The 14,567-nt window shown below is 36.6% G+C and overlaps 1 protein-coding gene across 1 annotated transcript; it reads left to right on the forward strand.

Moving 5' to 3' along the window:
• The first annotated feature begins 10,678 nt into the window (after window positions 1-10,678).
• LOC123872257 lies at window positions 10,679-13,553 on the forward strand. Its single transcript, XM_045916427.1, has 3 exons — window positions 10,679-10,824; window positions 11,425-11,520; window positions 11,983-13,553. The coding sequence occupies exons 1-3, from the start codon at window positions 10,735-10,737 to the stop codon at window positions 13,147-13,149; spliced, it is 1,353 nt and encodes a 450-aa protein (XP_045772383.1). The 5' UTR covers window positions 10,679-10,734; the 3' UTR covers window positions 13,150-13,553.
• The last annotated feature ends 1,014 nt before the right edge of the window (window positions 13,554-14,567 follow it).

The raw sequence follows: 14,567 nt of genomic DNA on the forward strand, positions 1-14,567 counted from the left end.
ACGAAGGGTTCCGTACCATCAAACAAGAAATAACATTACTTTTTTGTTTTTTTTTCATGTCAGCCATTTTGAAATTTTTATTATTTTTTGTTATAACGGCAATAAAAATACACATTATGTGAAAAAAACACATTATGTGAATGTGTGTGTAAAAATACACATTTGGTGAAAAATTCAACTCTCTATCTATTACGGTTCACGAGATACAGCCCGCCGACAGACAAACAGACGGACGGCCGGACGAACGGAAGACAGCGGAGACTTAGTAATAAGGTCCCGTTGGCATCCTTTGGGTTCGAAACCCAAAAAAAAGGTCCATATTCATATGAGATCGAAACTGCGATGCAGTATATTTACTCTTATCTCGAGCAGAATTCTGAAGAGTGTTAATATTCTCTGAATGAAGTGATGGCTTAAATTGAAGGTGACTACCGTCTCCTGGAGATACCATAAAAAAAAATCCCGCCACTCACTCTACCACATGGTGGTCTGGAAATGAGTTATTTAGCCAAAACGTGTGTTGGAGTGGGCTTTGTGGCGCTCGTACGCTGAAACTATTAAGTCTACAAAAAAAGGTGACTACACAAATTGTAGGAAATTGTCTTTAGTTTAATTGTTACATAGCCATCTTTATCGTAAAATGAGTGGGAAAGAAGTTATCGTGAAAAAACTGTTTTTGGGCGCCATTTTTCCAAGATGGCGGCGCGAGCGGCAAAGGTACGAGGTGGCAAAATAAAAATTCGGAAAGAGCACATCGAAATCTATAAAACCACCAATTTGCATAACATTCTGAAAACTTTCCAGATAAGCCCCTTTTTGACGACCAAATTACTGGGCTATAGGGGGGCCCACGGGCATGGATTGCTTAGGGCACCAAGTAGTCTTAATCCGTCACTGCTGATGGGGAACGCCGCAAACCGCTAACATCTGTTTGTAAATAGATCAATTAAACTAAAATATCAACAGAAAATAAAATGTCAACAGAAAAACTTAACTGATTTGAGAAAACTAAAAATTAAACAATCTTAGTAAGTATATTCTCAAAGGAACGTTTAGTCAGTTTTTATCATAGTTCAGTGCACCTATATTAATTTTATTTTGATTATTATTAATAAAGTAAAACGAAAATTTTTATCTAGGAATTATAGTTATTTTTATTAATTTTGCATTTAATTAATGGCATTTGTAATTTAGTTATCTTATATAGATTATTATAGAACAAAATAAAAACTAATTAATTATTGTATTTTATTTGATTTAATTAATAGTTATTTGAATTTGAAATAATTAATAAATGTGTTAATTTTTAAAATACCTACTGATCAAATATTTTAAATAGAGAAGAAGCAAATTATTTTTTTTAAATTAATATTTTTTTTCTTTTAAATTTTAGTCCAACGCATTTATTTCATTGTAGTAGGTAGGTAATTTTAGTCAATAAAGTTTGTAATTAATAAAAAATGTTTTTTTTAGTAGGAGTAGATTGAGCCCTAATTCGCACGAGCGTTAAAAAAGCGTTGCGTTGAAACCCGGCGTTGCGCTGATAATACAAAGTGCGCGTTAAAAAAGCGTTAACGTGTGAACAGATACTTGGGAATGCAATGTTCTATTTGAACGCTTTTTTAACGGACGTTAAAAAAGCTCTTGTGCGAATCAGACCTTACGACCAAAATTCATAATCATACTTTTTAACCCCCGACCCAAAAAGAGGGGTGTTATAAGTTTGACGTGTGTATCTGTGTATCTGTCTGTTGCATCGTAGCGCCTAAACGAATGAACCGATTTTAATTTAGTTTTTTTTTGTTTGAAAGGTGGGTTGATCGAGAATGTTCTTAGCTATAATCCAAAAAAATTGGTTCAGCCGTTTAAAAGTTATCAGCTCTTTTCTAGTTTTCTTGTAGAAAAGAAGGTTAGATAACCCTTAGGTTCATAATATTCAAGTGTCAATTGACAAATGTCAAGCTGTCAAGATGGACGTTGCCTAGATATACATAATTATTTATTTGAAAATGATTTGTCGGGGGGTGTTGAAAATTTTTAATTTACACTTAAAGCCTCATAGGGCGAGTGTGTGCTGTTGTACCAACAAGTCACACTAGTAATATTATAAAGGGAAAAGTTTGTATGTGTGTGTGTATGTTTGTTACTCCTTCACGCAAAAACTACTAAACGGGTTGGGCTGAAATTTAGAATAGACATAGATTATACCCTAGATTAGCACATAGGCTACTTTTTATCCCGGAAAATTAAAGAGTTCCCACGGGATTTTTAAAAACCTACATCCACGCGAACGAAGTCGGCATCAGCTAGTGTGCTATAAGACCTACCTACCTACCAAATTTCATGATTCTAGATCAACGGGAAGTACCTAACGTATAGGTTTCTTAACAGACACAATGAAGTGATCCTACAAGGGTTCCATTTGAGGTACGGAACTCTAAAAATACTAGTTTACTTGTGAAACCTTCATTTTCTCACAACCCCGCAATATACTTTAAGCCTTAATAGCTCAACCGGTAAAGGAGTGGACTGAAAACCGAAAGGTCGACGGTTCAAACCCCGCCCGTTGCACTATTGTCGTACCTACTCCTAGCACAAGCCTGACGCTTAGTTGGAGAGGAAAGGGGAATATTAGTCATTTAACATGGCTAATATTCTTTTTTTTTTAAATGAAAAAAAAAACTAGTACCTAGTGATTCCATTTAATCAGTACCTAAGTATCCCTTACAAAAGGGCCCGCAATTTGAAGGTGCCCAACAAAAGGCAGTCAAGGTGTAGCCAAACAAAGAAATTCGCAACTGAGAAAGGGATTGGTATAACCTTCCCACAACTTAGGTACAAGTTTACACTTATTATAAGTCGTTTTTGGACGATGGTGTGTGGTCATCTTAAATCGGATTAGTGAATAATGGTTATGCATGATTGATAACGTTTACTTATTGATTGCTTTCAATAAGCAATTAAAAAACCACAGCCTAGTCAAAATCCGTGAAAAGACGGATAGACAGCCACACTTTCGCATTTATAGCACAGTGTTTATATAAGTAATCGTATCTATTTATTCTATACTAGATGAGGTCCTCAGACTTCATCCGCGTGGATTTAAGTTTTTTAAAAATCCCATGGGAACTCTTTGATTTTCCGGGATAAAAGTTGTCTATGTCAGTTTCTAGGATGCCAGCTACCTCTGTACCAAATTTCATATAAATCGGTTTAACGGATGGGCCTTAAAGAATCCCTTGGGAACTCTTTGATTTTCCGGGATAAAAAATAGCCTATATCCTTCCCTGAGATGTAAGCTAACTCTGAATCTTTCATCAAATCGGTTAAACTGTTGGACCGGTAAAAGCTAGCAGACAGACAGAAACACTTTCGCATTTATAATATTAGTATGGGAAGTATGGATGGATAATTCACAGTTTCAACATGTTCGACTGCATGAGTTTGATTCTTGGGTAGGGCCAAAAATAGGTACCTAGCTAACTACCTATTGGGTTTCTCTGTTAAGAAATTCTGAGTAGGTAGGTATGGAGGTACTGGAGCCTGGAGTTAGGAAATTGGCGGTCTGTCACCACCATGCCTCGGGAGTCTGAAAGCACGCAAAGCCATTTCGTTCCTTGGATTTCTTTCTAGGGTCGTGTCGGATTTCCATCCCATCAGGCTATTAGAGTGAGGGAATAGAGAATGCGTCTGTGTTTGCGCACACATTTGTGCACTGCAAATCTGTTAGCTAATCTCTATGAAGATCGGCCGCCGTGAGTGAAATTCGTTCGGGAGGACACTGTGGGAGGACATAATTACTATACATACCTACTATAATATTGTAAATGCGAAAGTGTGTCTGTCTGTTACCTTTTCAGGGTCCAACAGTTTAACCGATTCTGATGAAATTTGCTACAGAGTTAGCTTATATCCTGGGGACGGACAAGGGCTACTTTTTTATTTTATCCCGGAAATCAAACAGTCCCCACAGGATCTTTAAAAACCTAAATCCACGCGGACGAAGTTGCGGGGACGAAAATATCCTCTAGTTATTAATATTTACACAGAATATGCTCAGAAATAATTTGCCAAGTTGTATAACGGGGTCACATCACATCGCAGGGAATCGCCTTCTTCCTGTCGCCAGCCGACCCCGCGTTCCCACGCTCCTGTGTAACAGGTGTGCGATTGCCGATGCACGATTATACTACACGCGAAAAGGTACCTTATTGTAATGGTATAAAGTTGTGTTTTGAATTCGTTCGTTACAAGTCTAAAGTAATTAAGTTGTATTAAAATTTTAATTTAATAACAATGGTTATTTTCACAAAGCTTCCTATAGTACCTAGCCTACCTACCAAGTACTAATACCAAGTACTTAGATACATGTAGTGAACCGTGCTTAGCAGTAGATGTTCTTTTTCTTCGTCGTAACACTTGGCAGAGCGGTCGTGGTCATCAGGAAACAGGGGTGGATTTTCCCGTAGGCCGAGTAGACCGACCTAAGGCGGCAATATTTGGTGAGATTCTTTTTCAGTAGTCCATGGGCGACCTTCCTCGCCCTCTGGTGCCTTCCAGCTTGCACGACAAGACGCTCGATGGAGTCTCTCCCACGCCCTCTCAGACTTGTCCGAAGAATTTTAATATGCGACGCCGTAAAAGTAGGTACTACTTATCTAGGTAGATGTTAGCGAGCAGTTTTTCAAATTACCTAACTATGTATATTAAAAAAATTAGGAGCTGTTGAGTAGATACTCAACTACGGAAAACATACCTAGTTTGCGAAAGGGTATGTTTGTTGATTTGTCCTTCAATCACACCGGAACGGAGGATCGGCGTGATTTTTGCATGGATTCCTATTCCACCTTATACTATGCCTAGTTAAAGACCTGGAGAGTGAAATAGGCTACGGAAAATCAGAGTTCCCACGGTAAATTTAGAAACCTAAATCAACCCGGACGAACTCGTGGGCATCAGCTAGTAACTACTTACATTCATATTTCCATTCATTCATTTTCAAAAGTTCTATACCAAGATGACAAAAAAAATATGAAGAGGGTGAGAACCCGAAAAAGTCTCAAGCCCAAACCAGAATCTGTATCATTTTTTTGCGATTCCCACAAGCATTCCCATGGAAACAGGTGAAGTACAAAAACTGGAGCTCCTTTTGATTATCAACTCGTTTTTATTTGAGAAAAAAACTTCAAAAAAAAACGCATCCGGGGCTGGATTTCCGGGTCGAGGACGTATGAGACAAAAAATCCTACTGTACGATGATTGATTGACAAATATTTGGAATGGTGACCTTTTTGGATTTTGAATTATGGGAAAATGATTAGGTAAGTTTACTAAAATCTGGAGTTGATTCCGACTTTCATTGCGCTTCGTATAGGCGAAAAGGCATTTCTTACTCGGTAATTCGATCTTATTAGCTTCTCAATTCAAAATTCAAAATTTAAAATATTTTTATTCAATTAGACTTTTACAAGTTCTTTTGAATCGTCAAAAGCATCTACCACTGGTTCGGAATGCCTTTCCTACCGAGAAGAACCAGCAAGAAACTCGGCAAGAATTGCTAATAAAGCTGGGTAAATGCCTTAATAGGCTTTAAAAATTATGAAAAATCTATGTACTTACCTGCCTAAACAAGAAATATCTTTATGAAACTCGATAGGTTAGTAAGAAACTATCAAAATGTCGTTTGACTCTTTTTGGAGTAGATGCACAAAATAAGTAGAGGTCATTAAAAACAAAATCCTAAAGATGAATTTCGTATTTTAATGCTCGCTCTACTCTACTCCCACTCTGTCAAATTATTCTGATAACAAGTGTAAATTAAAAATTTATAACACCCCCGACAAGTAAAGGTTACAGTTACTAGAAAAAAGCTGATAACTTTCAACCGGCTGAACCGATTTTCTTGGATGATAGCTAAGAACACTCTCGATCAAGCCACCTTTCAAACAAAAAAAACTAAATTAAAATCGGTTCATTCGTTTAGGCGCTACGATGCCACAGACATATACACAGATACACACGTCAAACTTATAACACCCCTCTTTTTGGGTCGGGGGTTAAAAAAAGATCGATCATTGTTCTGAATTTTCCAAAGAGCATTCACTCGTTTGGTCTAGAGTAGGTAGAGGAACTATGAACTATGGTTCGAAACTAAGTCCGTTATTCTGGCCATCTATCGAGCCATAGCAGTCAAAACCCAAAAGTAAAAAAAAAAACATTAAAAAACCACTTCCCGATGCCGAAAGCACCTACTTATAACACAAAAACTTAATCGATCGGTAAACATTTTACTGACCTCTTAAAAAAATGAGTTTCCTTATGAGATCGGGGGACCCTTTATATTCTTAGTAGGGTGACAATATTTATGTACGAAATAAAACAGCGAAACCCATGATTGATCGTGAACATTTGGTTTACGTGAATATTTAGTAGATTCAGACTGTGCTCAGATTCAATGTTCGTAGGTTAGATAGGTACAACTGACTGTTTTGCTGCCGCTACCATTCTAAGTTAGTCATTGATAAGTAAGTTTAAATGTTCGGCTGCCATACATTACCTATAATTTTTTAAAAGCAATTAGCAAGCTAAAACGGCAATGGACAGGTCATATCTGTCGTAAAACCTATGGCAGATGGGGCAGACGCAAGGATTTGGTGAGCAAACATGTTCTGGAGTGGAGACCGCGTATCCGTAAGCGCATTGTAGGATGACCTCCAGTCCGTTGGACCGATGACCTGAAGAAGGTGGCGGGAAGCGGGTAGATGAGGAAGGCGAGGAACGTGATTGGTGGCGAGTCCTCCCGTTAAGATGGCCACCCTACAGCATCCCGTCGCAGGCGGAAGGAAGCGCCGTTACAATTTGTCCGAGTCTGGTTCACACGACCCTTCTCTTGGATCAACGCGAAGATTTACTGTGAGAAATGAAAATCATCTTCATCCCTTGTTTATAAAACTAACTTGCGCTTTTAAAGTTTCAACGTTGATCCATATTTAATATTATAAATGCGAAAGTGTGTCTGTCTGTCTGCTACCTTTTCACGGCCCAACCGTTTAACCGATTCTGACGTTTGGTATAGAGTTAGGTTACGTTAGGTTAGGTTATCCCGGGGACGGACACAAGCTACTTTTTATCCCGGAAAATCAAACAGTTCCCACGGGATTACTAAAGACCCATACGCTTAACCGATTTGTATGATATTTGGTACCGAGGTAGCTTGCGTCCCAGTAATTAACATTGGCAACTTTTTATCCCGGAAAATCAAACGGTTCCCACAGGATCTTTAAAAACCTAAATCCATGCATACGAAGTCGCGGGCATCCTCTAGTAATAATATATGGAGAGTTATTTGAGCTTTCAAAACGATACAGCGAGACAATATAGGTAGGTAGGTAGGTAATAATTTTCAAACTTTGTCAGATGTTGCTTCGTGATTTTGCACAGGCTACTGGGTAAGGATAGCAAGTGTTGTAATGAAAAGGATTTTCACAAAATTTTCAAATGCTACCTGTGAAATGGCCCATCTCTAGTAGGTATTTAAGTATCAACTAAGAATTTATTTAATACTAGCTGATGCCCGCGACTTCGTCCACGTGGATTTACATTTTTCAAAATCCCGCGGGAACTATTTGATTTTCCGGGATAAATAGTAGCCTATGTGTAAAGCCACAGCCAGGGTATAATCTATCTCCATTCCAAACAGCCAAATCCGTCCAGTAGTTTTTGTGTGATTGAGTAACAAACATCCAAACATCCACACATTCACATTTCTAATTATTAGGAATTAGGATATTAGGAATACGGTTAGTATGAGTACATATAATAATATGAGTCTTTTAGTTAATTAATAAATATGATTATTTTACCAAATTTTCCCACTGCGACCCCCATTTAACGCGTCAACGACAATATGACAACGGTTAATGGGTTATTCACTTTCACTGGACCATCACGTGAACGCATCGCATGCAACTTCGTCACATTTGGATGAACCACCCTACAAAATTATATTTAACGTTAATATAACACAAAAACAAACTAATTTGAACTCTATTCTTTAGATGGCAAGATCAATAACAGGTTACGCAAACTGCAAAAATATTCGCTTGCATTTCGATGCATTTTTAAACCATGTTACGTTTGCGCTTATAACTAAGTTTTAGAACCTTATTGCTTAGTTGATAAGAACTATTATTTACTTATTAAAAGGCACGGTATATATTTGTATTTTATTATATTTTAACCAATTTATTTTTTTGGTTCGTAAAATTAATTTTAGTTCTTATTACAATAAAAATAGAGTTGACTTTTCTTTGATTTTTATTTTATAGATAGGTTGTTAATAATTATTGTACTTATTAAGGGGACCGTGGGAGAAATGGGCAAATTGAATATTAATATAGAATTAACGTTTGTCGGTATGTCCATGTATGGATGATAAAGGTCATTTAGAACACCTGGACGGGGTCACCGACACATCGCTATTACATAACAAACTATAAATTGTTTTAATGGATTTGAATAATTAGGGGGATACGTTTTGATGATAAACTATGGGAAATATTGGTTTTATCTGAGCGTCGAATAATAAATTATGCAAAGTAATCTATAGGCAGGTAAAAAGAAAAGATAAATGTGTGTATCTTAAATGTTTTTAAAAATATTGGACATTAAGTAAACCGACTTTAATAAAAATGCAAATTAGAATGCGTTAAGTACGCGTTACGTATGCGTAGATAAGGATAAGGTACTTTCTGTAAGTAGATATTTTATAAGTATACCTATACCTACTTATCAACTAGTCTTTAACTCTTCCATGTTTTCTACTTTTATTTATTTTTTAAACCGGCCAAGTGCGAGTCAGGCTCGTGCCGCAAGGGTGTTCGGGTAGGTATTTTCTACAACATTTTGCATGATAAATAAAAAACTTTTATGCATAAAAATAGATAAAAATCTGTTTTAGACTATATAGGTAAAGGCCTAACATATTATGATACCCCACTTGGTATAAATTATCTTACTCTAGAATTGAAAATTCACGGTTTTCAGATTTTTCCGTGCTATAAGAACTGCTTATCTGCCAAACATGATTCTAGGTCAACGGGAAGCATCCTATAGGTTTTCTTGACATACATTATGATACACCACTTGGTATAATTATCTTACTCTAAAATTGAAAATTCACGGTTTTCAGATTTTTCCGTGCTCTAAGAACTGCCTATCTGCCAAATTTCATGATTCTAGGTCAACGGGAAGCACCTTATAGGTTTTCTTGACATACACGACAGACGGACAGACAGACAGACAGTAAACAAAGTGATCTTATAAGGGTTTTCTCCTTTTGAGTACTTTTGGCCATATAAATAAGTAGTCACCACCACCTTGGCCAAGTCTCAGAATACTCAAAATACAAGTTTCAAAATACAGAAGGAGTCAACAAACCTTTATAATACGAATTTTTGATCATACCTACCTATAAAATTATTATAATACGTAAATAATGTATACGACATAATATTTCACCATACTTGTAACATATTACCTGCATATTACCCTATCTTCGATTGCATGTCAAACAGACATACCTCTAAGGTCCGAAATCGAACCCTTGCACCTTTCTACATTCCCACAGTGCGTGAGAACCGCCCGACACCCCATAAAGAACCCAATTCCTATACCGTACCCTATAAAAAACCCTACTCACCTTTTACGCTACGGTGCCCCATAAAGAATCACGTTTATCGTTCCCTATTTTGAAAGAACCTAATATGGTACTTCATGGAAATGTGCGTACGGATGAAGTATCGTGTTTTTTTCTCGTACGCAATATGAAGGGAATTGCGGTTCTTGATGGGCGTGCGTGCAGGCACACATTCCCATACTGTACTGAATGAGGGGGCATGTAAAGTAGCTTCATTCAGGTTATTTAGTGTTTTTTTTTTTTTTTAATTTTTTTAAGGTTTAGCTAATATATATTTTTACACATAGGTACCTACATACCTAGTTATATTTTAGGTATATTTTTAATTATTTAGAAAATTGAGAAGTTACAATTTTTTTTTAATTAATTGACCTCTAAAGAGGGATAGAGATTATTCTAGTTTAGAAGATTAGATGAGAAAATAACCTTTAGTTTAAATGATTTACGTACCTTTAGAGTCTCCAGCTAATTTATCTACATAAACACATATTAATTTTAAAAAAATCTAAATTAAATTAAAAATTAAATCTACCTATACCTACTATTTTCCAGCTTTTTAAATGAATAAATATATAAATAATAGGTACCTAATTAAAACATTACCAAACTACTGCGATAGGTTTATTTATAATAATGCATTGTTCATCATTCCCTTAACTTTGCCTTACTTCATCAGGGTAATCCCTGTTGGATCAACTAATACATGCCATTGGCATTTAATTTATCAACCAGAAATCGAACTCCAATCAACCCACCCTTCTAACATCCACTCCCTTGGCGCCATTCACAGCAGGTCCCCGAGTAGAGTGAGACAGAACGAAAACAAAACATTCCGACACAGTTCCCATCGCTTCAACCCCTGAGATAAAAAGAGATAGCTATACTCCCGCATGTCATCTTTCAAACAGGATGAATAAACATGGTGGACAAATTTAAATATTGTTCCATTTGATCATACGTCAGTTCATTGTGGAACGCCGTCCCGGACGGGCCTCCGGGGTTAAGTGGAGTTTGAACTAAGGAATTAAATCGTGATAATGCCGTGCAGTGAAGACGATGATTCCCAAAGTGGTTTCATGTCTGAGCCTACTCCGGGCCAGAGGCTCTCAAAAGCTGAATTGCGGAAGGTGACCGAATTTAGTGATAGTAGTTTTTACAAAAATCGACGTGAAACGAACCTTAGTTGATACAGTATACCATAATGTGCTTCCTTGCAAAAATATTGGTGAAAGCATGATCAAAATCGGCCCAGTGATTACAAATTTTTATGTTTACATTATCAACATTCAGCAGAGAATATCATTCATCTTTTTAAACCGGTTTAAAAAAATTGGTGAAATAGTGAAAAGCGTACCCAAAATTTTGTGTCGATTTGGCTTTGAACCTATAGAACCTATACAAAGCCGTAACCAGAAATGGATTAGCCAAGGATCAAAAACGTGCATTAAGATTTCAAAAATAGTTTCACTTTAGTCCGGGATTTTCGGTTGGGGAGGTCGGGATTGAACCCAAACCGCCCTGCCCCTAGATTTGTGACCAGCAACCATCATATTACGAGTCCAAATGACTAAGTGGGTGCATTGAAACTTGTCCTTTTGGTCAAGTGTTTTTAAACTCTATTGAAGTCTATTATTTAGGCATACGTTGTTGCCCTAAAAAGCTTAATAAAGCTGAAAATGGTTCTCTTCAATATAAAAAAATATTAAAACTTCGTATCATATTTTCAGACGAACAAACCAATTATGGAGAAAAAACGGCGCGCGCGCATCAACAATTGTCTCAACGAGTTGAAAGATTTACTCATGGATGCTACGGACAAAGACGTAAGTACCTATCTATTTATTTATAAAATGTTAGGTATTAAAAAGAAAACGCTCCAAAGCTTCCTTTGAAAATTTCAACCTCTGCCTATTACGGTTCATAAGATACAGCCTGATATAGAGACGGACGGACAGTGGAGGCTTAGTACCAAATAGTCCCGTTGGCACCCTTCGGATAAAAAACTCTTAAAAGAACAACTGTAACTTTTATTGTCCTTGAAATTCAACGAAGCACTTAGTAGGTACTTACCTAATTAAATAATTTTATTAGGATCCATTTTTGGGACTATTTTCCAATTACGATAAGCTTTACTGCACGTTCAAATAAACAAAGATCTAAAAATTCTCAGATTAGATAATTGAAAACTTACTCCCTAAACAACACACCCCACTTAAATTTAATTTAGGACACAGGAGGAATAACCAAAAAAGTAAATAACTAAAAATAATCCTCTTTATTTACAGCCAGCACGTCACTCGAAGCTAGAAAAAGCGGATATCCTCGAACTAACAGTGAAACATCTTCAAACTCTTCAAAGACAGCAGCTAGCGGCAGCCATCGCCGCAGACCCGGCAGTTTTACACCGATTCAAGGCTGGCTTCGGAGACTGTGCCGTCGAAGTCAGGAGATACCTCTCAAGACTTGCTAGCGTACCAACCGGCTTGAGGTACCGCCTCGGAAACCACTTGACCTCTTGCATATCTGGCATAGAACGCTTAAACCCTGAATATCCCCCGTTAGTACCAGATCCTCTACGCTTAGATGACGAAAGACCAAGCGCTTTCCATTATGTTAAAGCAACAAGACCAACTAGTCCTCCCTTAAGCCCGTTGTCATGTGACTCAGCCTGTGATTCCTCAACTGAATTGGAGACTCCTCCTCGACCTGTACAAAATTTCCCTTTCCCTACACCTCCAAGCCGTTCTGCGTCAGATCAAGACTCAAGCCCAGAACAGAAGGCCACCGTATCCTCAACAACAATTTCACCAGAAACCTTAAAGCAGGAAGCGTTAAGAAACAAGAAGTTCATGGAACCGTTATCAATAGTCATAGATGTAGAGAACTACAAAATTGGAATCGATGCATCACCTAAAAGAGCAATAGATTACTCAATACGACAGAAATTAAAACGACATTCCGAAACCACGGGTCCGATACCAAAACTAATCAGGCTTGATACTGAGAAACCTATTATAGCGCCAAAGTTAATTGAGAAACCCAGTTTAGTCCCAAATTTAATTGGTTTTGATACAGAAAAAACGGTGATACCAGAAAGAATAGCTTCAAATAGATTAAAAATTGTTACCGACAAGTTGGAAGGTAGTCAAGTCTTATTAGAAAAATCTTCAGCGTTCATGAAGGTAGAAAGTGTGCCAAGTTATCCTGAAAGAAAATTAACCCTTCCTGAAAGTATACCAGCGGTTGCAGAAAGACATTTCGCAGTTAACGTAGATAAAAAGCCCGTAATAGTGCCTAGAAGTGTGATAAGTCACACAGCTGAGTCTTTGGCTCAATCGAGTTTTCAAACTCCTCGAAAAGTTGAAGAAACGAAGGAAAAAGCTGAAGCGGATACAAGTTCAAAGTCACCACAGCAGAGTACGTCGAGCTCTGAAATGTGGAGACCTTGGTGAAACCAAATTAGACTAACTCTGGGATATGATATTATTTACCTTTTTATTGTTAAATTGGGGAAAATCTTCTTAAAATACCCGATGTCCTGGGACAGATCGGGCTAAGTAGGATTTTTACCTATTAAAATGTCTTCGGTGCATATTGGGAGGCTCCGAGATCTCAACATCAATACATCGGTGACCCCCATAGGGTTGCTACAGGATTTGTCTTCCAGTATATTTAACGGATATGTCCGTTATAAAGTGCCTTAGGAAGAGATGTGAATAGAACCGTAATTAAGAAATAGTATGTTGTACCTACGTTAACTAAGAGGAAAACATGGTAACATGGAAATTCGATGGGTAAAAAGATTAGTCTATGGCTCACTGACTTTGTGAAATTGTTGATATATTTTTTTTGTTTACATTTGAGTACAATTTTTTTAAATACATTTATGTATTATAACTGCAAAGAATGATAGCTTTAAGTATTTACCTCTGTGGTATACTAATTATATTGTTTTTATAAAAAATAATATTCAATAGATATTTTTTAAGATTTATACAAAATAACGTCATTTTATTTCCCATGTCCTCACTAATAATAAAAAGTACCATAGTGTATTTAAATATTCGTACATCAAATATGGTATTTTGCCCTTTTTTGAAACGCGTCTCCTAAGGTGATAATAAACTACTGTAATTATTCTGAAAAATTTCATTCAATCGATAACTGCAATAAAAATGCATTTTTTAACGCCCGACCCAAAAAGAGGGGTGTTATAAGTTTGACATGTGTATCTGTCTGTGGCATCGTAGCTCCTAAACTAATAAACCGATTTTAATTTAGATTTTTTGTTTGAAAGGTGGCTTGATCGAGAGTGTTCTTAGCTATAATACAAGAAAATCGGTTCAGCCGTTTGAAAGTTATCAACCCTTTTCTAGTTACTATTGTAACCTTCACTTGTCGGGGGTGTTATAAATTTTTAATTTACACTTGTTATATTTCTAATTACTCGCTTGGTGTAAAACACCTTATTAATTTCGGCTGTATAGCTTGTATAGGTACTTTTAAGATTTGGTATAAAGGTTCCAACGGTTTTATTAAAAAAAGTTGAAAAAAAATCAAGTTAAAAAAACTTTTATTATCACAAACAATGCATTTCATATATTTTAAATAATATTATGCACAAAAATAAATACACTTTCACAATCACAAGCACTTGCATAATAAAATAAATTAAACACACATTCAGCATCACAAATAAATTATTACTAAATTATTCTAATTGGACGGATTTTTGAACTCCATATTAGATTCATAATTTCACAAATTATAATATTACTAGCTGATGCCCGCGACTTCGTCCGCGTGGATTTATGTTTTTCAAAATTCCGTGGGAACTTTGATTTTCCGGGATAAAAAGTAGCATATGTAT

Source organism: Maniola jurtina, chromosome 15 (genome assembly GCF_905333055.1).
Source record: "Maniola jurtina chromosome 15, ilManJurt1.1, whole genome shotgun sequence".
NCBI lineage: Eukaryota > Metazoa > Arthropoda > Insecta > Lepidoptera > Nymphalidae > Maniola > Maniola jurtina.

Bases quoted from the DNA above. Each gene is read 5' to 3' on its own strand.
- LOC123872257 (XM_045916427.1), top strand. From the start codon at position 10,735: ATGCCGTGCAGTGAAGACGATGATTCCCAAAGTGGTTTCATGTCTGAG. The intron at 10,825-11,424 runs GTGACCGAATTT...TCATATTTTCAG, and splicing joins CAAAAGCTGAATTGCGGAAG to ACGAACAAACCAATTATGGA. The intron at 11,521-11,982 runs GTAAGTACCTAT...CTTTATTTACAG, and splicing joins TGGATGCTACGGACAAAGAC to CCAGCACGTCACTCGAAGCT.